Source organism: Pseudochaenichthys georgianus, unplaced genomic scaffold, assembly GCF_902827115.2.
Source record: "Pseudochaenichthys georgianus unplaced genomic scaffold, fPseGeo1.2 scaffold_180_arrow_ctg1, whole genome shotgun sequence".
Lineage (NCBI taxonomy): Eukaryota > Metazoa > Chordata > Actinopteri > Perciformes > Channichthyidae > Pseudochaenichthys > Pseudochaenichthys georgianus.
This window is the reverse complement of record NW_027262575.1, coordinates 887413-911791: the sequence shown is the minus strand read 5'-3', so window position 1 is coordinate 911791 and position 24379 is coordinate 887413. Positions and strand designations below refer to the sequence as shown.

Sequence of the window (24379 nt, the reverse complement as noted above, 5' to 3'; positions counted from 1 at the left end):
ACCGGGTTTCTTGAGGGTGGGAGTGAAAGCAGCAGTTTTGAAGGCAGAGGGAACGGTTTCTTGGGACAGGGAGGAGTTGAAAAGGTTGATAAGGTAGGGGCAGAGGACGGGGAGACAGGACTTCAGTAGAGGGGTGGGTAGAGGGTCAAGGGTCAAGGGAGCAGGTTGTGGGTTTGGAGGAGCTGATCAGTTTGAGTATTTCAGGGGGGGTAACCAGAGTGAACTGGGAGAGGCGGCCGTGGGGAGGAGGGCTCGGGAGGTCCAGGGAGATGGGGGGGAGAAATTGTGCCGGTGGATGCTGGGGAAGATGTATGTGTGTCAGATGCAGCGGATAGGGAGAGATTAATGGCAGTGATTTTGTCAGAGAAAAACTGGAGGAATGAACTGCATAAAGTGGAAGTGGAGGAAGGGAGGGTGTCAGCACGGGGTTTGAGGAGCTTGTTGACGGTGGAGAAGAGGGTCTTGGGGTTATGGGAGGGGTCGGTAAAGATGGTGGAGAGGTAAGCAGTTTTTGCGGCAGTGAGGACGTCTCTGTAGGTAGTGAGATGGAGTTTGTAGGATTCATGGTGAACTGTGAGGGATGATTTCTTCATTGCGGAGTGATAGTGATGCAAACGAAGCATATCTGAAGGTTGAAGCCCTGGACTGCTAAACTTTATACCCAGTATATTGCCATAAATATGATGATGGATTATCAGTAAAAAAAAATCAACGTGACACGGAAACATTGGATTAACCTTGAGCAGCGTTTTTATTCCGTTGAACACAACTTTTGATCACAAATCAACAAAAGGTAAGACGTAATTATTGTTATGGTTTTGAAACCAGATGTTTTCTTTCTCTTTTCTGGCTGATGGCTCCACGAATTCTGGTCGTACAGTGATGACATTACATGTATGGAATCTGTGGAATCTCAGCTTGCTAGACGACATCTTGTTTGTGCAGTTACGATAAGTAATAAGGGCATTACTACCGTGAGTTCTGTGCAAAAGTTCATTAGCATTAGTTAGCTTTTTTTCGCTCAGGGCTAATTCAGAGGCTTGGTATTACTCTTGTGTATCTTTTAGCTAAAAATGGTTCATATTGTCAGTTAGCGGAGTTTCTTCCCGTTAATTGGGTATGGAACATTAATAGTTTCATAAATGTTAAAAATCCCTGAGACACAGTCTCGAAAAAAAACGTTCACGAGTGCCGATTGGAGCAGCGTTTTTATCGTTTTAATGCCATTGAACACAACTTTTGATCAGTATAACAGCAAAAGGTAAGACGTTTCTCCCGTGTTTTCTCCATAAAGCTACTTGGTGTGATGTCTGCATTTGCTTCCCATGTCGCGAGTTCTGATCGCTCAGTGATGATACTAATGGCGCATTTCCACTACACAGCCTCGCTCGGTACGGCTAGGCCTCGTTATGCACTTTATGGTGCATTTCCATTACAGTTTAGGATCTGGGGTAGTATCTATAGTAACGCAGTGTAGGCGGAGCCGTGACGTCATCTTCAATGAGAGCCCCGGAAAAACAACACAGCCGTTAGCGGTTAGCGCTCACAGCTCCTCATATCTGTTCAGAAACTAGACAGAAGCTAAACAAGTACAAACCATAGACTGTCTGTGTCATGGCGAATACAGTCGCTGGTTTATTTATGTCTGTATAGGCCGTTGTTTTGAGTGTGGACGGTCGGAGCATTTACAACGTTAGCTTCGCCAATCTCCATTTAGAAAGCACGCATTTTAAAAGGGTTTTTCGCCTGCCGTCTGTCTGCAGACTTGTCAAAGCATTAATTCATGGTTTTTACTAACCGGTATCAGTATGTTGTTACTTCGGCATCATTTTGAAACGTGTATTACAATTAAATCACGGTCAAATATGTTCATCTTGTTGTAGTTGTAGCCCCCTTGCCAGCGATTCTCTCTCTAGATTAGCCGACTCAGCCTGGTTGTTCCTGGCCCTAGAACCACGATTTTATGGGGCCAGAAAAACTGTGATTTAGGACCCGCTAGCCGGTACTAGGCCAAGTGGAAACGCAACCAAAAACGGGCCCCGCACGGCTCGGAACGCTTAAAGCGAGCTCTGCGCTGCAGTGGAAATGCACCATAATTCCCCTAGAATCTGTGGAATCTCAGCTTGCTAGCAAAGCTTGTTTGTGCAGATTTGATAAGTAATAAAGTATGTATACCTAGAGTTCTGTGCTAAGTGCATTAGAATTGTTTCGGTCAGGGCTCATTTAGACGTTTGTGAGATTTGTGTTTTGTTTTGGTAAAAATGGTTCACATCGTCAGTTAGCTGAGTTTCTTCCCGTTAAGTAGGTATCACACATTAATAGTTTATTAAATGTTAAGAAGCCCGGAGACACAGTTGTGTGGAAAAAAAGTTAGCTATATCAGGAAATGCATTTCCACAGGATGTGGTAGGAGTTTGTCTGGTGCGCACTTCTGCAAATTTGAGTAATATATAATAATACACAGAATTAACACAAAGAATATCCTTTATACAGAAATGGTCATAAGAAAAAGACCTGAGAGGAACTCAAGCAATCAGTAGTTTTCAATCACGACACCTATCAGAGTGCAAGCAAGAAGAATCAGCTAGCTAGCTCCGTGGAGAATTATTAAAGGTCTGCAGCGTGAACGTGTTGGTGGACTTTGAGGTTACTACGCCGAGAAAACGTTTTCCCACATTGATCACAGCTGTGAGGTTTTTCTCCTGTGTGGATTATCATGTGATCCTTTAAACTTCCTCTCAGTGCAAAAGATGTATTACAAACTGAGCAGCTGAATGGTTTCTCTCCTGTATGGATTCTCATGTGTTCCTTTAAACTTCCACTCTGTGTAAAAGATTTCTTACAGACTGAGCAACTGAATGGTTTCTGTCCTGTGTGGATTATCATGTGATCCTTTAAACTTCCTCTCAGTGCAAAAGATGCATTACAAACTGAGCAGCTGAATGGTTTCTGTCCTGTGTGGATTATCATGTGTTTCTTTAAACTAACTCTATGTCTAAATGAATTGTTACAGACTGAGCAGCTGAATGGTTTCTCACCTGAATGGATTCTCATGTGGTCCTTTAAACTTTCTCTCACTGTAAAAGATTTCTTACAGATTAAGCAGCCGAATGGTTTCTCTCCTGTGTGGATTATCATGTGTTTCTTTAAACGGCGATACTCTGGAAAGGATTTCTTACAGACTGAGCAGCTGAATGGTTTCTCTCCTGTACTACATCTCGAATCACTGACAGGGTCTTGTTCATTTCTCTGAGAGTTTGAACCTGATTCTCTGGTCTTCTTCTCAGAAGAGTCTCCAGGGTTGTCCTCAGTCTCTGGTTGTAAATGTCCCCCTGGATCTGAGTTCCTGGCTGGTCCTCCACAGTCCTCTCCATCAGCTTCTGTTTCCAGGTGTTCAGTTTGTCTTTGATGAAGCTGAGAGGACTGAGGTTTCTCTTCATCATCTTCACTCTTCACAGGGACAGGAGTGAATATGGTCTTGATGATATCAGCCTCCTCCAGCCCTTGAAGCTGCTCTCCCTCCTGACTGATCCAGAGTTCCTCCTGTTCCTCTTTAATGTGTGGGGGCTGGTCTGGGTCCTCCTGGTCCAGACTGGAGCTCCACTCCTGCTGCTCAGGCGGAACCTCTTCTTTAACCACCACCAGCTGATGGACGTCTGCAGGAAACAGGAAACACACACAGAGACGTTACAGAGAATAGCTGTTGTGTTCATTATGTCACCGCTCAAAGCCCCGTTTTGAACCCCTTATTTCTATATTCCTAATTAATATCATAAATACCTATGGCTAATATCTTTTCACATTTATGCACCAACAATTATCGCAGAGAAAGATAAGTGTAATTATAATTTGAATGGTTTGGTACCCCTAAAGTCACATGCTTACATGGATACAGCTTAGGACCCGGATTGCCTTTTGTGTTTTTAAGGCAGCTCTAAATAGAGATATGAATGATTTAGAAGAGTAACTAGAGCTGTCAGTCAAATGAAGTGGAGTCATGGCCTTACCCCCATTACACTCAACGAGGTCCGGCCCTCTGTATTTTTTCTGAGGTGCATGTAATAAAATAAAACACTGAAATGAACAGGGCTCTATTAGACTAAGTCGTTCCTTACTTAAACTGCAGAGCTTCAAGTTGGTTTCACTTCCTTCTCTCTGTCTATACCTGTGTACTCTTATGTTCCGATTAACCCAACTTCCTTTCTTTTTGGTGTCTATATACGCCGGGATCCGGAGTCATGGATGATCCTGCGGTCCTGTGTCCTGGATCGCGAGCCCTGGATCGCGATCCAGGACCACAGTCGTGGCTGTGGTCCTGGATCATCGGTCCTGGATGGATATCCTTGTGGATTCATCTTCCTATTATACACACTTGCATTTCCAAATATTTGGACTACCTATGCTGCAAATGTATTATCTTTTCAATTTACACACGGCATCTATTGCACGTCTGTCCCTCCTCTGTTGCTCTCCCTGAGGTTTCTCCCATTTTTCCCTTTAAACTGGGTTTTCTCCGGAAGTTTTTCCTTGTACGATGTGAGGGTCTAAGGACAGAGGGTGTCGTATTGTCATACTGATATTCTGTACACACTGTGAAGACCACTGAGACAAATGTAACATTTGTGATATTGGGCTATATAAATAAACATTGATTGATTGATTGACTTGAGTGAATAAACTAGCAACATAGCTAAAGTGAATTACATTCGTCAAATGTTTTGACATTAACAATTTAATTAAACATTGTCAACGTAAATGTTTTCACTCTTGCATGTCAAGATAAAAAAAGGATAACAAGGTTTTACTTATTCTCATGCATAACAACTTCAAATATCATTTATGCTGCTACCCTCCAGAGGGAGTTTTATAGGTTTTTGCATGAATTGCTCATTCAATGTGATCCGGGGCCTCATTTATAAAAAGGGATATACACTCAAAAAATGGCGTACGCCAGTTTCCACGCAATGTTTGCGATTTATAAAATACTAACTTGACCGGAAAATGTGCGGTCCTCTATGCAAACTCTAACCCATGCATACGCACTAAGCACAACAACGGGAGGGACGAGAAACTGCGACACCGTTGGCAGAAGGAAGGATGGAGAGAAATATGTGGAAATAATACCATAAACAAAATGTTACCTCTCATTTATCATATATGAAGAATTCATTTTCAAACATTGATTAAAGCCAATCTTAAAATTATTAAACAAACACCTGTTTGCGAGTCTTCAGTGCACACAAAAACATAACTTGGAGAAATAAATAAATACGGATAGGTTATTTAAAACCACCTCGAATATGTTGTATTAATGTTATGAAATGTTGTCTCATAAATTATGCGGTAAGCAGGAGCACAGAAATACGTCTAAACTGACGCCGTGTTGCATTTCTATAGGTTGTAGCAGTGACGTGCGGTGAGGTTCATGGCTGGTGAGGCACTGACTCTTTCAGAGTCAGATTTACAAATATTATATTTTGACCTTAATCGAAATATTCGGTTATTTTCAAAAGCTTTTTTAGTCTGATGCTTCGATTCATTTTAAACAGACCGTTCAACAAAAGGACACCCAAAATCTAAATATTGGATTGTTCTTTCTTAGTAAGATCCCATTTTCATTACAATTGGGGTCTTACCTTGACTTGAAGATGAAGTCCATGCTATCCTTCTGGAAAACAATCTATTACTTTTTTGTAAAAGTCCTCCTTATCTTCCTCTAGTTTCAAGAGTCTAGTTTGTTGTTTGTGTCTACTGTCTCTGCGTAGAATAACAGTAGCAACAAGAACCTGTGGGCTCACTTGCGCCCCCTTCCCTCCCTTTTATGGATTTATTGTCAAAGCTCTTCAGATATTCATTGCTATCGGGATGTCAAGAGCATTCCATGGAATATAACAAGTGTATCTCGAGCCGGTTTCTCAAACTTACCTAGCCCACCTTTAACATTTATTAAAATACATCAATATGAACGTGAGCATTCATTTAAAAAAAAAAAAGAAAGAACTTTGCGAGAACAGTGATAATAAAACAATGCTCCATAAGTCTGTGTCTCAAAAAATAAATACATAATACAATTGTGCAATCCCTTTGCTAGAACCATAACTTATAATACTTTGCAATCCGTGCAAAAAAATTAAAAGAAAGAAAATGCTGATATTTGGCAAAAAAGTGTGTCTTATCACATTTCTTCAAAACGGCTCAGTGGCAGCGCCAAAGATCTTCTTTTGGGGTAGCTTGACGTTTCATAGAGGGTGCTCAAACATTTAGGGTTTCCCATTAATGTACCGGGCGCTACAGTGGAATGTTCTACTGCAACACTCTCCACGCAAATACACAGTACACCCGCGACTGTTACAATGAAGGCTCGATAATCAGCTCACGGTATATAGGTGTAAGCAGGGGTCAAGTGCTTACACATTTTTATAGGTAGTGTGTGGCAGAGTCCTGCATCGGGTCGGGTGACCCGCAAAAAAGGTGATTCGCGGGTGGTATTTTTTCAAACGCTTTTTTCCGGGTTCGGTTCTGGGTAAAACAAAGATGATGCGGGTCGGGTCGCGGGTATTGCATAATAAATATATTAAAATAATAATAATTTAGTTTAATGTTTAAAATCCTCAGACCTCTCCCCCGCGGGACCGCGCATAATCATAACCTCTGCAGCGCATCAATCTGCTGCTGTGCGCGCCACATTCGAAATGGCTGAGGTGAAGCTCTCTAGCGGAGAATACAGCATTTTCAATAACACTTCCTCAAGAGCGAAATCCAACATCTGGGAGGCTTTTTGTGTCATCCTAGATTGAGAAAATAACCAACATCCCACGCTTTTTGAGACAAATATGCAACTGCGTGTGTTAATAATTGCACGTTTTCACTGCTCATATATATGCGGGTTCGGGTCGGGTTGCGGATCTTGTGCCCACGGGTCGGGTCGGGTTGCGGAACTAATTGGAAATATGTGCGGGTAGCGGGGCGGGTTCGGTATTGCACGTCAAGGGTGCGGGGCGGGAGCGGGTCTTGAAAATCAGACCCGTGCAATGGCTCGTTCTAAACACAGACAGAGCCAATGAAATGAAACAGAGACCCAGACATACTTGTAGTGTAGTATATCATTTTCGAATCAATAATTTATCAAATTATGAATGTATGATTTTTTTTTTGTCATAACAATTTTCCCTCCTGGTCTCTTGCGACCCCCTTCCCCCCTCTGAGGCTCCTCATCTTCACTAGCTCTGCATGGAGGGATGAGTCTGAGGCTCCTCATCTTCACTAGCCCTGCATGGAGGGATGAGTCTGAGGCTCCTCATCTTTACCAGCTCTGCATGGAGGGATGTGTCTGAGGCTCCTCATCTTCACTAGCTCTGCATGGAGAAGTTAGCCCTAACATCGTTGTTTTTAAATCTGATGAACAAAATCTGAGGTCAAGGCATCATTTTAAAGGATTAGAACTGTCACTCTTCTGTAACTTTCAAGTCAATCGGAGGGGGGGAGGGGCGTCTCCTCTGTGATGAGCTGCTGCTGTAGGAGGGGGGGGGGGGGGGGGGGGGGTGGGGGGGGGGAATGCTGCAGGACTTCTGCCCCGTGTAGCGGATGTCTGCAGAATCAGTAAATGAAATCCAACATTCAATATTCTGGGGGGGACGTTGTTTATATTTGTGACTTTGTTCTGCGGCTGCTCCCGTTAACTTCCAGAAAACTACGCTCAACTTCCCGCTTGCTCTACACATGCACACACTTCCCCTCCCCCCTCTATCACACACACACACACACACACACACACACACACGATTATTCCTTGCACCCCTCTAGCATAAGCCTGAATGGTCTCAACCTAATTGCATGAGTAACGTGCACAGGTTGTTACGGCAGGATCACAAGTAGTGATGGGAATTCCTGCTCTTTTTAGTGAGCCGGATCATTTGGCTCGGCTCACCAAGAAGAGCCGGCTCTTTCGGCTCCCAAACGGCTCTTCAGTTTACCACATATTATACCTTTTATAATTAAATCAAATGTAGCCTTGTTTTGACTAATAATTCATATGTGTACACATATATCACTTAAATTATTCAATACATCCTTTGTACTAAAGTATTCAAAAGTAAAAATTACATTTTTAATATAAATAGTGCTGACTTGCTTGTAGAACCACGCTACACAAAGCAGATAGCAACACCTAAACAACTGAAGCATGGACATTTAAAAAAAAGGACAGCTACTGTATCGACATTTTAAAAGTGTATTTAAAGAAAAAGCCCTAACAAAACAGCAGGGCTTTTAACTAAAGAAAAAAAGACAGCAGCAGCTGACATCAAATCTTTGCTGAGCCTAAAGATAATCATAATAAATGAATAGTGAAAATAAATATATTGCAATGCTCAAAACAGCAGCATCCAACCGTCTCTAATCCTTGGATGTTACATGTCACTGCATGCATGCACTGAGCACCCGTAGCACGGAGATCATCATATCATTCTGCCAAAAAAAACAAACGGCTCGTTCGTGGGCGCCGGCTCACGGCTCCCGTCGTTCACTTAAAAAAGCCGACTCTTTCGCGACCGACACATCACTAATCACAAGGACACTGGTAGGGATCGGGCTATTGAGGGTGTTGCGCAGTGCGTGCGTTGTGGACATGCGTGCATGTGCGTGCATGAAAATGTATTGTAAGTGCATATATTCTTGCCTGGTTCGGTTATTGGTTAATGTTCACAATGCAAAGCTTACTTTGCAATAGAAGGCAGTTAGCAATATTCGCTAACGGGTGATCACGGGACAGCGTGAGGTGCGGCCGCACCAGGCGACGCTCCCTCAACGTGCATAATGTACAACGTAACGCCCAGTTGATGCAGGGCCAATGTATGGAGTGTTCTTTATATTATAGTCATTATATAGATTTCATTGCGTGCCTTCCTGTATATTGTTCATGTGTGATTGTTTATAATAGTTAATTACTTAATTGTAATAACCTGTCAATTCAATCGTCATTCTGTTGCGGCCTTTGGCCAATAGAGGGCAGTATACGCCAGCTAATTGTGCCATTTCTTTATCTACCTGATTTACTGTCTAACAATGTCACTGGTCATTATCCCTCTATAATACCTGTTTATCTATTATGTATCTTTATATTACAGATACCACACCCAATTACTATTGCATGTTCAATTCACTACCCTGGAGAGTCAATAAAGTTAGAACAGCCTGTGGACAGCCGTTCTTCCCCGCAGAAAGTCGCCGCTGTAACTACCCGATCTGCATCCCTGCCCGATCTGCATTGCGCATGTCCGAGATGGTCCGCCATATTGGACAACTCTGTACGGCAACCCAAATAGGACACTTGACTTGATTTAACTTCTGTTAGACAGCAATATGCCATACATTTTTGCATACATTCACAGTAAATATGTATTCAGTATGATAGCTGTCTAACAGAAGTTAAATCCATTTCTCACTTATTCTGACAATGTACTTAACCCCAAATAAAAGAACCCAATAAAAAGAGTTGTTAAATAATAGTGAACTCACATTGTAATAACAATAACTAATCTCTCGGTTTTTTGAGTTTTGTTTTTGTGCTTTGCCAAACGCCACTGTGTCAAGTGTCCGAGTTGGGTTTCCGTACGGAGTTGTCCAATATGGCGGACCATCTCACACATGCGCAATGCAGATTGGCCAGGGATGCAGATCGGGTAGTGACAGCCGTCACCTTCGTACAGAGGACAATCTAGCTGGAGCACGACACGTATATTTTCACAAGCCGTGTTGTCAACACTACTATTACAGTATATACAGTAAAACATCGGCAAAATTGGTACTCTATACATTGGCATCGGCTGACATTTTGTTAATTGATGCATCCCTACTAACGATAACAAAATGGAGGTGGGACTTGGCTTGTCCACTGCTCCTAATACTACGATGGGATAAATGCAGAAACCTGGGCAGCCGATTTGACCTGGGGGCTTAGACTTTGCCAATCACAACAGAGCCGACCAGCCCAGTCAGAGCAGACTGGGCTCTGGTTTCAGATAGAGGGTGAAAAGAGGCAGTATGAGAAACATAAAGAGCTTTTTTAACATTAAAGCATGGAGACATGTCCCAATGAAGACAACATACTAATACCAACCTGAAAATGAACAGAATATGTCATCAGTGTCGTTGTCCTCAGTCTCTGGATCTGAGTTCCTGGCTGGTTCTGGTCCTCCACAGTACTCTTCATCAGCTTCTGTTTCCATGTGTTCAGCTGAGCTGCTGGCTGGAGGCTCTGCCTCTCTGTTCTCCTCAGTTTGATGAAGCTGTGAGAACTGACGACCAACACACTTATGGGTTTTGACCAGATTACCCCGGATAAATCTTTTATCACAAAAACTACAATGGAATGGTTTCTCTCCTGTGTGGATTCTCATGTGTCTCTTTAAATCTCCTCTATGTTTTAAAGACTTCTCACAGACTGAGCAGCTGAATGGTTTCTCTCCTGTGTGGATTATCATGTGTCTCTTTAAACCTCCTTTCTGTGTAAAAGAATTGTTACAAACGGAGCAGCTGAATGGTCTCTCACCTGTGTGGATTTTCATGTGTGTCTGTAAACTTGATTTCTGTGTAAAATAATTGTTACAAACTGAGCAGCTGAATGATTTCCCTCCTGTGTGGGTGCTCATGGGTCTATTCAGATGTAACTTGTCGCAATTTTCTTTCCCGCACTGAGAGCATCTAAAGCGTTTCTCTCTAGCACTACTTCTTGAATCACTGACGGGGTCTTGTTTATTTGAAGCTGACACAGGTTCTCTGGGCTCCTTCGAATCTCCACTGTCTTCAGGGTCAGGTTCAGAAGAGTCTCCAGGGTTGTCCTCAGTCTCTGGTTGTAAATGTCTCTCTGGATCTGAGTTCCTTGCTGGTTCTGGTCCTCCACAGTCCTCTCCATCAGCTTCTGTTTCTAGGTGTTCAGTTTGTCTTTGATGAAGCTGAGAGGACTGAGGTTTCTCTTCATCATCTTCACTCTTCACAGGGACAGCAGTGAATGTGAACTTGGTGATATCAGCCTCCTCTAGCCCTTGAAGCTCTCCCTCCTGACTGATCCAGAGTTCCTCCTGTTCCTCTTTAATGTGTGGGGGGGGGCTCTGGGTCCTCCTGGTCCAGACTGGAGCTCCACTCCTGCTCTTCAGGGGGAACCTCTTCTTTAACCACCACCAGCTGCTGGACATCTGCAGGAAACAGGAAACACATATTCAGAGAAACTGTAGAGTATTAGAATTTAAAAATTCTAACCACGAGTAACACTTCATTAACTTAGCAGCCCATTCCTTATTTTAAATGCGTGCCTATTGCTTTGCTAAGTCCGGCCCACTTTGTATGTCTGTTGGCTCAATAGTCTGTCAATTACACTTTTTTCGAGATGCTCTGGAGAGTTTCAGGACAACAGGTGAGTTAGTGCTGTAGCTGATCTAAAACATAGTAACAGTGCTTAGTTTGGACAGGGAGAGTGCGGGGGCGAAGTTTCTACTTTTCTTTTTGCAGATATAAGTTGCTACATGTAGGTTTGAGTAATTCATGCTAATGTTAGTTAGCAGGGTTAGCTCTGTATTTACTGGCTGTATGAGATGTTCGTCTGTTTTTAGTGATTATTTTAGACAGTCGGAGGGGCCTCCTATTAAGGCACTGCTAGCTGTACCCTTCATTTAACACGTAGAAAATAGGCAAGAGTAGTATGAGACAAGATCTCAAAATCCTGAAATTCTTCTGGAAATCCTGAAACTTTTCTAAAATGTCAGAGTGCTGACTTTTTTCAGAAAATATCAAAATACTGACTTTTTTCTCAAATTGAAAAGTCAAATTAGTGACTGTAGTTGGACCAACGGTACCCGGTCACCTAATACCATTACGGGCCTGTGGGAAACACTTCATCATAGCTCATGACAGAGATGGAGTACTCGAGTGCCGATTTTTGGGACTCGTGAATTCTCGCGCACGATGACTTGGACTCAGACTCGCAAATTTTCCCCCCACGATGACTCTGACTCGACTTGTACATTGACCCTCCGACTTCGACTCGAGCAAGTTTTCTATGGAGTCTGATGTCCTCTATCCTGGCGTGTGCACCTGCGAGGCGAGTTCACGTACTGGGCCCCGCTATTCCAGTCCAGAGACACACCCCGCATCGTGCTGTATGCCTTCACACATTCTGCATTGGGAAAGAGCAGCGCAAAATGCTCGTTATGTGGAAAGAATATTGAAGAGAAGGCTCCGTAACACATTACTCTAAGGATCGAGTTCAGACATGGCTGTCTTGAACACTATCAGAGTAACGTGATATTGTGCAATTTTCCAAACTCACATTGATTTCTCAAACAGCATCTCTGTATCTGTCTATTTACTCTCCGTCCTAAACGGCTTGTTGGAGCTCCTTATTGCACACCCTTGCTTTTATACAATCATTACCAACGTAATAACTTGTGCCCTTATCAGCCGGGGGTGCTAAAATCAGAATGCAACTATTTAGTATGTGTTAATTTATTCGTCATCTATCCGTCATTATACATGTATGTTTACACTGCTCCGTTATCCATTGACTTCCGGTAAAAGATCCTTCAAATTAGAGTCCCAATCTTATTACTATCAAAATAAAAGTGCAAAACGAAAACTTTACCATAAGAAAAATATTGGCATACAAATATAATCACTTCTCTAAAAGGTAACTCATTTTAAATATAGTTCGAAGGTAATTAATAATAATATAAATAATAATAATAATAATAATAAGCTTTATATTTGTATAGTGCCTATTACAAAAATTGCAGCCAAACTCGCTTCACAGCAGTTCAATAGATAAATTAATATAACATGACTATAGCTACATTTCAACAAATATATCCACTAAGATTAATACATGAAGACTTGTGACTCGGACTTGACTTGGACTCTTCTTGGGTGACTCGGACACAGGTAAGGATGACTCTGACTTGGACTCGACTCCGAATCTCCCTAGGTGACTCTGACTTGGACTCGTGAATTGGGGACTTGTAGGGCTGTACCCGAATATCCGAATATTCGTTCGTTGGAGTACTATTCGCATAGCCGCGGGAAGTCATTTTGCTCAGGGGGTGCTGCCAAAAGTGGGGAGGGAGCTGCTTAAAAAAAAAAAAAAAGTGGTGCCTGGCCCGGCTGTCAGCGACGAGCCACATAAATAGTTATTAAATTCTTTGTTAAATGCGAGACACCGCAGGCAAAAACATCATTTTTCATGCACTGGTCAATTTTGAGATGTTGTGCTATTTCGATTCCATTTTCTTTCAGGCTTTTGGAAGGAAAACGTACAAAATACACATTTAAGTGTTCATTTTACTATAGTTTGTCTAATTGCGTCTGTAGATTTCTCCTAAATTCGCCAAAAGTTAGCATTCTAACGTAACATATATATATATATATATATATATTAGGGGTGTAACGGTACACGTACCCGTACCGAAATTATTCGGTACGGGCCCTTCACTTCGGTACACGTGTGTACCGAAGTGTACCGAACGCATATAACTTTAAACGTAAAACATTGAGAACGTGAACAACTTCTTGGAAGTAATCTCAGGTGCTGCGTCGCAGCATTCAGAGTAATTTGCACCCATTGTGATCAACGCGTCATAGAGCGAGCAAGTCATTTCATTGGACGAGCTGGTCAGAGGGATGCGTTCAAATGCAGTCAGTAATTTGAGGAACTGTCGAAATGGCGAACGCAGATAAAGTTGAGCTCGAAAATCCTCCAGCATCATTGAAGTCTCCGGTTTGGGAACATTTTGGTTTCGCAGTTACGTACAAGGATGACGGACAAAGACAGGTGGACCGAACCAAAGCTGTTTGTCGGCATTGTTCAACTAACATTGGTTACGCAGCTGGCAATACATCAAACGTGCACACTCATTTGAAAAGGCATCACCCGAACGTGAATATCACCGGTACCAAAAGACTGAAGTGCAATCCCAACTCCCGCTAGCATTTGAGCCTCCACCACTCGCAGAGAGTTCAGACCGAGCCAAAGCTATTACAAACGGCAAATATCCTTATGTTGCCATGTTAGCAAAGCGCTACCTGGCTGTATCTGCTACCTCTGTCCCTAGCGAGAGGGTTTTCTCCACGGCAGGAGACGTTGCTAGTGCCAGCTGATCTGCCCTTTCAGCAAGCAATGTGGACAAGTTCATCTTTCTTTAAACAACATGAAAATACAATGACAAGCAAGTCCTGATGTCAAGCTGGCTGCTTAGGAACTAGTACAGTTCAGTTCAAATACAGATTATTTCAGTTCATCGAAAAGCTGCACCTTAATGTTTATTTTATTATATTTTGTATTTATTTGAGTGAATACATTATTCACAGTTTAATAATAAAAAAAAAAATATGTTATGTTTTGTGATAATTTTTTCTGCTGTACCGAAAACGTACCGAACTGTGACCTATAAACCGAGGTACGTACCGAACCGAAATGTTTGTGAACCGTTACACCCCTAATATATATATTAGGGATGCACGATATTGGTTTTTTGAAACCGATACCGATAACTTCCTGCTTCTCAATACCGATAATAATAATATAATATATATATATATATATATTAAATGTACCTGTAGTTTTTGCACACCTGGTGGTAACAAAGAGACTAGTAGTGAGCAAAGGACATGAGCATTACTACTATGAACAAAACAAAGCCAAGAACAGTTTTGACTCTTCAAAGTGACCATATTTATTTCCCCAAACAAATCTGGCAAACTTCTTGCCTTTTTCAAAAGCCTCGTCGATAGGTGAAAGCCCCGGTGCCTTTGCAGCTGGCTTTGGATTCGCCGCTAGTTTAGCAGCGCAGGCGTCTTCGTACACTGTTAACACACCACCGTAGCCATGGCGATGTTTCAGGTGACTGATCAGGTTGGAAGTATTATAGCTCGTTGCCTTCTTCCCTCCTCGTGGAACTTCTGCATCTGTTAATACAAATAGCAAGCGAACTATCTAACTCTGAAACTTTGAAATAGTCCCATACTACCGACGACATGTTTGTTTGCTGTCCTGGCTTCACGGCCGCACACCATTTACGTCACAGCCAGGCACGAGTTAGGGAGCGCTGGATTTGTGAAGAACCCCCCTCTTCCTAAACCACTAACACCACAGTGCTGGCAACACGGGAGGAGCCGAGTGAAAAACAAGCGCCCCTCATCCCAATCCACCCACACCGCAGGATCTTTTCTTTACCCAAAAAATATATTGTATATTATCGGGGCTATTAATACTTTTATCGGGATGACGTCATAATTCCTAATATCGGACCGATAATTATCGTGCACCACTTATATATATATATATATATATTAGGGCTGTCAGTCGATTAAAATATTTAATCGCGATTAATCGCATGATTGTCCATAGTTATTCGCAATTAATCGCACATTTTTGATCTGTTCTAAATGTACCTTAGAGGAATATTTTTCAAGTTTTTAATACTCTGCTCCGTTTTACCCCCGTTTTTACAGATGTGGGTATGTTTTATTTTCTGACATTTGAGAGTCTACTTATATATTTATGTAGACAAGACATCAAAAACTGCATTTTGCATGATAGTTGACCTTCAAGATGATATGATCAAATGGATATATTTCTTAGTCGCACGCATCTCTGCTTGTCTAACAGACATCTCTCGGTGGATGTCTGCTCACCACCTCAACCTTGACAAGACTGAACTGCTTTTTCTTCCGGGAAAAGATTGTCCCACTCTTGACCTAACAATCAACATCGGCCCGTCTGTTGTTTCCCCGACTCAGACTGCAAGGAATCTGGGTGTGACCCTAGATAACAACCTGTCCTTCACTGCAAACATCGCTGCTCCAACCGGCTGCTGCAGATACACGCTCTACAGCATCAGGAGGATGCGTCCCCAGCTGACCCAGAAAGCGACGCAGCTTCTGGTCCAGGCTCTCGTCATCTCACACCTAGACTAGTGCAACTCCGCTCCTCCGCTCCCTCCACTGGCTTCCGGTAACTGCCATCAGCAAAAACACGTGGGTTTGCTATCCTGGCTCCAACATGGTGGAATGAGCTCCCATTGACATCAGGACAGCAGAAAGCTCACACACCTTCCAGACTGAAAACTCATCTCTTTCGACTCCACTTCGAGCAATACAATTACTATCAAAGCACTTATATATTAACAAAGGACTGGCTTATCTAAAGCTAGTTGAGTGGCACTTGAAATGTTTTGGCTCTATGAAACCTGAGGCCTATACTACGAAGCTGGTTCAACATATCTTGGATATGTTTGAGTTAGCCGGTTGGCCTAATCCAAAACATACGCGCTCTCGCTAAGCGGTCCTACGACGCGGGTTATCAACTCGTTAACTCAAGCCAGCCGTGTCCTATCGAGTTAGGTGCACGTTCACATGAAAGGGGTGGGATCTGGAGCATTCGACCAATCACAGACATGGAGAAGCGTACCGACAGCGCAGCGTCATACTTCCTGAATGAAAAGTCAACTATAATATTAGACACATGAAGAAGTTAAACTTTAAACATCCATGACTTAAACACTTGATCAGGATCAAAGCACAGAGCTGCACCTGCAAGGTGAACACAGCTGGAACAGAACAAGTGTTTGAATGCATCCATCAACAGGTTCATGATATCACCGTCTAACACACCGTCTGACTCTCATCACCTCTGACTCAGTGTTTCCTCAACTCAACGTGTTGTTAATATAATGCTTCTGCATCCAGTCTGTGACGCTGTGAGTGTTGCACGGCCAGATACGGCTCAGCTGACTCAGATCAGGAGATATGTGATACATTATGAATATTATGTGATATGCCGCGGACTGTAGGCTAAAGGTGAGGTAAGTTTGAGAAACCGGCTCGAGATACACTTTTTGTTATATTCCATGGAATGCTCTTAACATCCCGATAGCAATGAATATCTGAAGTGCTTTGACAAAAAGGGCCTCTGATGTACCAATATGATTCCGTTTTCTTCTAGTTTGTATCTTCTTGGTCGAATGCACTTATTGTAAGTCGGTTTGGATAAAAGTGTCCGATAAATACAATGTAATTTCAAATATAAGCCAATTTTGTAGCCCTACCTCCGAGCTGCATGAGCTGAAAGAAAAGGTTGTAATTTTGTCCCTACGTTTAATAAACACTAAAACAATGCAACATGTCAGATTTATCATCACACCGGACTGTGACTTAAGCAGGTCTAATGTTTTCACTTTGACTATTTATGCACGTAATATGAAGTATAAGTTATCCATAACAGAATCGAGATCTCTGACATTAGGAAGCTTCGGAGTTGATTTCAAAATAAAATAGTAAACAGCAGCACGTGCAACTTTACTAATGTCACGTGTTTATCCGTATTATTTAAATTCAATATGTTAATGTCCCTGGGTTTGACGTTAGTTATTAAAGTAAGTTAAACCCAATGTAATATCTCGACTGAATATGTGGATAGCACTGGTTGACAATGCTTGTTTATGATTGGCCCACGTGACGTGGACACAGTATGCGTGCGCAGCCAGAGAGTTGAGTGAAGTTCACCTTCCTACCAGATATGAATGTCTACGTCTGGGTATAACAATATATACGTTGAATATAGCACGTCGTAGTCTGGAGTATTGATTGTAAATACAGTACGAGAACCAGGCTTGGAATTTCGTCATTTTAGGGGCAAGGCCATTTGGCCTTCCCGTTCACATTTTTTTTAAGGGCACAAAGGCCACATGACAGGGCACAAAGGCTGTTTGGTTAAATTACGCTGGTCAATCAACATGACTGGAAAGTGTAGCACTAACGTCAACACCAGTCGTTTTACAAACGGCTGAATAGCAATAGTGTTTCTTAAACGTATACGTTAAGTTCAGCCATAAACCACATAAGTCAGTCAGGGGTAGACAGTAAGGGTAAAATGGTATTGTCACTGGCCCCACCATTGTACCCTCTGGCCCGGAGCATTCGTCCACCAACAAAGAATCGACTAATGATGAAGAAAATTAACACATTTGTTGCAATAATTTATGCACTAACTACATTACTACTTGTACTACAACATTTTAATCATCAGTTCTTCCTCATTTTCCTCAATTGTTCATATTTGGTTTATTAAAATAATGATATTGTGGTCATTGTTAAAAAATGTCTGCTATTATTATGAGTATTATTATTTGCATAATGCACTTTCTGCCTTCCTGTCATTAGGAGTTAGAAATGTAATGGCTATGTAATTGATTTGATGAGAACCTTCATTATCCTAAACTGCTGGGACATTTCGCCAATACCTTTATATTGTCTACTCTTCACTTACTTGTCAGCATAGGTCGGTATTGATGTACAGAGCCGACAGAAGACCTTGTTTATACTGGCATCATATTGAGAGGTGCAGTGACGCGTCCTGAAACCAGGAAGTAAGCTGCTGGTTCCCTCCACAAAAAGCAATGGAATTCCTCCACAGGGTTTTGGAAAATAGCTGGAAATAAGGTCTGTGGAAAACAAACTTGTTAAATGCACGTTTGTGCGGTTACTGCTCGTATTAAAAATGGCGCGATAGTCTGTAGTGAAGAAGGAGCGCCCTCCCGCTAACGGGAGCCTGCTCGCGCTGCGCTCCGCAGCAAACAGCTGTTTGCTTTTCCCCCCAACAACAACAACCGACTCACGAAACGCTATGTTGTAGCGTTGATAAACGAAACAATTTAACTAAATTGCTAGTCAAAATACCAATACCACAGGACATTTTTTTTTACTTTTGACAGGGGCACTAAGGCCACTTTGGCCGTGAATTGCATTTTTTTTAACAGGGCATCACGGCCAAAGTGCGGGGCAACGACAGCCATGGCCGTCGTGAAATTCCCACCCTGACGAGAACAAAACACTAGTGATGTTACGTATTGCGCCGAGGCTTCGGAGCGTGTGTCGAGTAATCCCCGAAGCTTTTTGTGAAGCCTGTATCGAGGCTTGTATCGTTTTGGGCCAGTGACGTCATCGATGACAAACGAAGCCTCGCTGCCTGTCGACACCACGTGACTGCTTCAGGAAGCGATTCAGATCAATAGAGTCTGTCTGCAGACCGCAGCAAGGAGGCGTTTCCTATAGGGGCGTTTCCTATAGGGGCGTTTCCTATAGGGCGTTTCCTATAGTGAACGACGGGAGCCGGCTCTCGCCCGCGAACGAGACGTTTTTTGTTTTGTTTTTGCAGAGGGATCTAGATCGGCATGAAGGCACATTATGCAATGTGCAATGTGCACATTGTCCCGCTTATTACACGGCCACATTCTCAACAAAGTAACGACATGACTCCCAATAATAATTGAAATGCTTTTATGGATTTAGAAAAAGATTTTATTGATTTAAAAAATAGTTTTTTGTATTGATTTAAATTGACATGCATCCGCTAAGAAAAGTAGTCCGTTGTTACTGTTTGAACTAACGTAACAACGGCAGGAACTGCTTCGATAGTGTTTTTGAGGAGCTTTTTGATTACAGATTTGAAAACATCGTTGCTTGCTTTAAAAGTAGCAAAATTCATTTTGTCAAACCTTGAAAGATATCCCTGCCCTAATGCCAAAAGTAACTGGCAACTGAATATGTGTCGCCGTAGCTATGATGTCTATGTCTGGACCGCTGAGTTGATCTCAAAGCACGCTCCCCTCTCCTGCAGGGAGAAAAACTATATTTATATAGGTTGATACAGTAGCCCCTTTTTTTTTTAAATAGTTGTTATAGGTGTTGCCATCTGTTTTGTGTAGCGTGGTTCTACAAGCAAGTCAATGCATTCATTGGGTGGTATCAGAGAGTTACACGGGTCTGTAAATGCAATGAAAACAATTGGCCACAGCAAATAATTTATATTAAACATGTAATTTTTACTTTTGAATACTTTAGTACAAAGGATGTCTTGAATACTTTAAGTGATATATGTGTACACATATAAATCATTAGTCAAAACAGCGCTACATTTGATTTAATTAAAAAGGTATAATATGTGGTAAACTGAAGAGCCCTTTGGGAGCCGAAAGAGCCGGCTCTTCTTGGTGAGCCAGATGATCCGACTCAGCAAGAAGAGCCGGAATTCCCATCACTAGAACAATGACTTCTTCTGCGAGGATTTATAAAAGCAGCTGGAATCCCTTAAGTTGCTATTGGATAAAAAAAGTTAGGAAACGCCCCTATAGGAAACGCCCCTATAGGAAACGCCTCCTTGCTGCGGTCTGCAGACAGACCCATCTCATTCAGATCGGTTGAACCACGACGCTCATAATACCCATGGATGTATAATAAGAATCATAAAGCAGTTGACTCCTGACCGCAGGGTCCCTGGTTCAACGACTGAACAATACGTATTTGTTGTTAACGTAGTTAATAAATGTATTCTTTGATATGGTTTAGCCTTTCTCAGGCTACAACATGGTTAAGTTTATGAATATTATTAAGGAATACAAATCCCTCTTTGCAATGTTTACCAGCCTCCTTAGGCTTTCAATCACAATCATTCAACTGGAATAAATACAATATTGTTAACATGAAAATATGATTTAATGTTCGTTGTTTAGAGTTATTCTAAGGCTTTACTCAATGGGAACTCGGTATGAGAGAGAGCACACTGTTGAGATGTCCAATCTGCCTGTTTTACACACTTTGACCAGCAGGGGGTTTGTGTTCAAATGAAGCCCATGATGAAGCCCATGAGATGAACCCTTTTGCGAACCAATTGGCTGGAAAGATTCAAAACTTCATAAGGCTTCATCTCACCATCACTACAAAACACCCAATACTCACATTCATCAGTTATTAAAGTAAGTTAAACCCAATACTCACATTTATCAGTTACTCCTGACGTGTTGCTTTCTCTCTGAGACCGGACCGACATTTTGTTTGTTTCCTCGTCACCGGCGCGCATTGCATCCTGGGATACGGTGGGCTGTGAGGAAGAGGACTCTTCAAATCCGGGAAAAGAAGAAGGCCGCTCTCCAACCAGCCCCTCCCCCCTCTCTTCTGTCTGTCCCAGAATCAGAAGTCCTTTATTGGTCCCACAGAGGGACATTAACATGGTTACAGCAACAGTGGAGATAGATGCTGCTCCCAGACCGTAGTGGAGGAATACAGGGGAGGACTCTCTGCAGTCTTCCCGGACTGAAGCACCAGGCTTCGGCTTCAATAACCCACTCTGAAATGAGGCAGACAGGCAGGCGGTTCCTTGGGAGGCCGCTGTGTTTCCTCAGGACTTTGTTATACAGCTAACTGGAGACAGACTGATCACTGCTGCTACTCCCGCTCTCTTCCGGACACACACTACGCTCGCTCGCTCTCGCTCTACACATGCACGCGCCACACCTCCATCTCTCTCTCTTAAAGGGATAGGCGACCCCACTCATAACCCTGCTATTATAAGAGAGACTAAAAATAAAACACTTCTAGATCAGTCACAAATATATACAAATGAAAAAGTGATTCCAATTTAAAAGTGACATTCTTAATAGATTTGTTCCTGTTTACAAGTTGCTTGGTTTTTGCAAAATTCCCTGTAAATAATATACACAACTTTTACAATCAAAAACACATTTTCCGTTTTCTAGATTAGACCAGTGGCGAGCCGTCAGGGCCCTCTAGGCTCTCTGAGGGTCTACAATATTCTACAAAATAATATTTAAAAGCATTAAAAAATATATATGTATCATTTAAATATTTTTTTAGTTATATTTTTAAATAGTTTTACCAAAATAACTTAATCTAATTGTATTTAAAATAACATTTCCAAAGAAATAAATCCTTCGAATCTGCCTATTCCGTTTCTGTTGGAATGTGAAGGGTTAAATGAAAGAAGCTCGTCTCTGCGAGTTCCTGTGAAGATAGGAGCTGATTGGTGGTCCTGCTGTAAATTCACAGAGGGCCAGCTATAGTAACTGAACGAGAGAGTAATGTCAAATCAGACAGATAAGATAAGATGGAACTTTAATAATAATAATAATAATTCATTTATTTTATATAGGCGCCTTTCAAGGCTCTCAAGGTCGCCGTACAACACATAAAAAACAAGATACACAATACATAACACCAGCATAAGAGACATAAACAAGACAATGCAGTTTATAAATCAATCAAATAACCAAATAAATGAAAATAGAGGATGTGTGATGGATAATGATCAGGGTGGATATGCGAGTGTGAAGAGATATGTTTTGAGGCGTGATTTGAAAATGGGGAGAGAGTCAGTGTTACGGATGTCAGGTGGGAGGGAGTTCCAGAGGCGGGGTGCAGAGCGGCTGAAGGCTCTAGACCCCATGGTGGTTAAACGGAAGGGGGGTGCAGTGAGGCTGAGGGAAGCAGAAGATCCGAGTGTGCGGATGGGTGTGTTGATGTGAAGGAGGTCGGAGAGGTACAGAGGAGTGAGGTTATGGATGGCCTTAAAGGCGAGGAGCAGAATCTTAAAAACGATACGGGATTTGACGGGGAGCCAGTGAAGCTGCTGAAGAACAGGAGTGATGTGGTTAATGGAGGGGGTTCTGGTGACGATGCAGGCGGCAGAGTTCTGAACCAGTTGAAGTCTGTGGATGGATTTGAGAGGGAGACCAAAGAGAAGGGAGTTGCAGTAGTCGATGCGGGAAGTGACCAGGGTGTGAACAAGAATGGCGGTGGTCTTAGGGTTAAGGGACGGGCGGAGGTGGTAGATGTTGCGTAGATGGAAATAGGCAGACCGAGTGATATTACTGATGTGAGATTTGAATGAAAGTGTGCCGTCGAGGATGACACCCAGACTCTTAACCTGAGGGGAGGGGGAGACTGAAGAGTTGTCTATAGTAATGGAGAAACTGTCAGGTTTGGTTAGGGTGGATTTTGTGCCAATGAGGAGAACCTCGGTTTTACTGTCGTTAAGTTTGAGAAAGTTAGAGGAGAACCAGGATTTGATGTCCTGTCAGCAGTCAGAGAGGGAGGATGGTGGTTGGTTTGGAGGACAAGTAGAGCTGGGTGTCATCCGCGTAGCAATGAAAGTGGATGTTGTGTGTACGGAAGATATTGCCAAGAGGAAGTAAATAGATGATAAAAAGAAGAGGCCCCAGGACAGAGCCCTGGGGAACACCGGTCGTGACTGGAAGTGGCTGTGATTTGAAGGTTTTGAGTTGGATGAACTGAGTGCGGCCAGAGAGATATGATTTAAACCAGAGGAGGGGTGTGTCAGTGATCCCGATGGAGGTCAGTCTGTCAATGAGGATGCTGTGGGAAATGGTGTCAAAAGCTGCACTAAGATCAAGGAGGATGAGGATAGTTAATAGTCCGGAGTCAGCTGCCATGAGGAGGTCGTTAGTGATTTTCACCAGTGCTGTTTCTGTGCTGTAATGGCGGCGGAAACCAGATTGAAATTGTTCGTACAGGTTATTGTCAGACAAGTGGTATGGATTTGGGATGCAACAGTTTTTTCCAGGATTTTTGAGAGAAATGGTTAAATATGGGACGGTAGTTATTAAAAAATGTATACATCCCTTTTGCCCTTTCGGGTAATTCTGGCATTTATAGCAGCAACAGGTCAGAGTGAAAAACAGGATTTTTTTCTCCTCGCTTGTTCCTGCCGGTTTATTGTATTTTTTTGTTTCAGATGAATAAAAGCTCGCTTTGTGCTGCCTTCAAATTCCCATACCTGGCTGCCTCCCATGTTTTTACTGCTTTTGGGTCCGCACTTAAATACCCTGACATAAAAAGCTACAACTACAAAAATAATCGGTTTTTCATCCCATTCTACGTCAGGAAATGCAGCCCGGCTCACAAATGATTTTTAATTATCATCCTCACGATCATTTACATATGTTCCCCGAATTGACATGAAAGCACTAACAAATATGAATATCCTGTACTCAACTTCATTAAAACGTTATTAATTTGCCTGAACTCAGTAATCCACTAAAAGAGGTTTACTTTTACGGAGCCTCGTCATCTCACCACGGGCAAACGTTTACATTGTTAATTGTTTGCTGTATTATTTTTAAACTATGAGTGTTTAATATTACTGCTATAACAATCACAAATTGAGTTTATTCACACATGTTGTGCAATGATAAAATCAGACCGTTATATACTTCTTTTTTTTTATAAATAGTCTGGCTTTAATACAAATGAAAAAGGCTCAGTAGCTCTCTGTAGGTTATCAGCAGGGCTCTTTTGGCGCTTTTCCACTGCAGGGTAGTTCCGGCTCACAGGTACTTTTTTAGGACCACCTCAGTCGAGGTTCCAAGCGAGCTGAAAATATGCTAAACTAGTGACGTAAAACACTCCCGACAGCTGATTGGTCAGAGAGAATCGTCACAATTGTTGCGTGAGATAGTCCCCAAGGCAAGGCAAGGCAAGTTTATTTATATAGCACTTTTCAACACAAGGCAATTCAAAGTGC

General features: G+C 42.3%; 1 protein-coding gene across 1 annotated transcript; it reads right to left on the bottom strand.

Moving 5' to 3' along the window:
- Positions 1-686: 686 nt before the first annotated feature.
- On the bottom strand, positions 687-21297 carry LOC117441574 (zinc finger protein 271-like). Its single transcript, XM_071202246.1, has 3 exons — positions 20818-21297; positions 10118-11192; positions 687-3656 (listed from the first exon to the last, which is right to left on the bottom strand). Exons 2-3 carry the CDS (start codon positions 11190-11192, stop codon positions 2608-2610), a joined length of 2124 nt encoding a protein of 707 aa, XP_071058347.1. The 5' UTR covers positions 20818-21297; the 3' UTR covers positions 687-2607.
- Positions 21298-24379: the final 3082 nt, after the last annotated feature.

Excerpts from the sequence above, each read along its gene's own strand:
- LOC117441574 (XM_071202246.1), bottom strand. The coding sequence starts at position 11,192 with ATGTCCAGCAGCTGGTGGTGGTTAAAGAAGAGGTTCCCCCTGAAGAGC. Across the intron at positions 3,657-10,117 it reads CATATTCTGTTCATTTTCAG|ACGTCCATCAGCTGGTGGTG; the intron begins GTTGGTATTAGT and ends TGTTTCCTGCAG.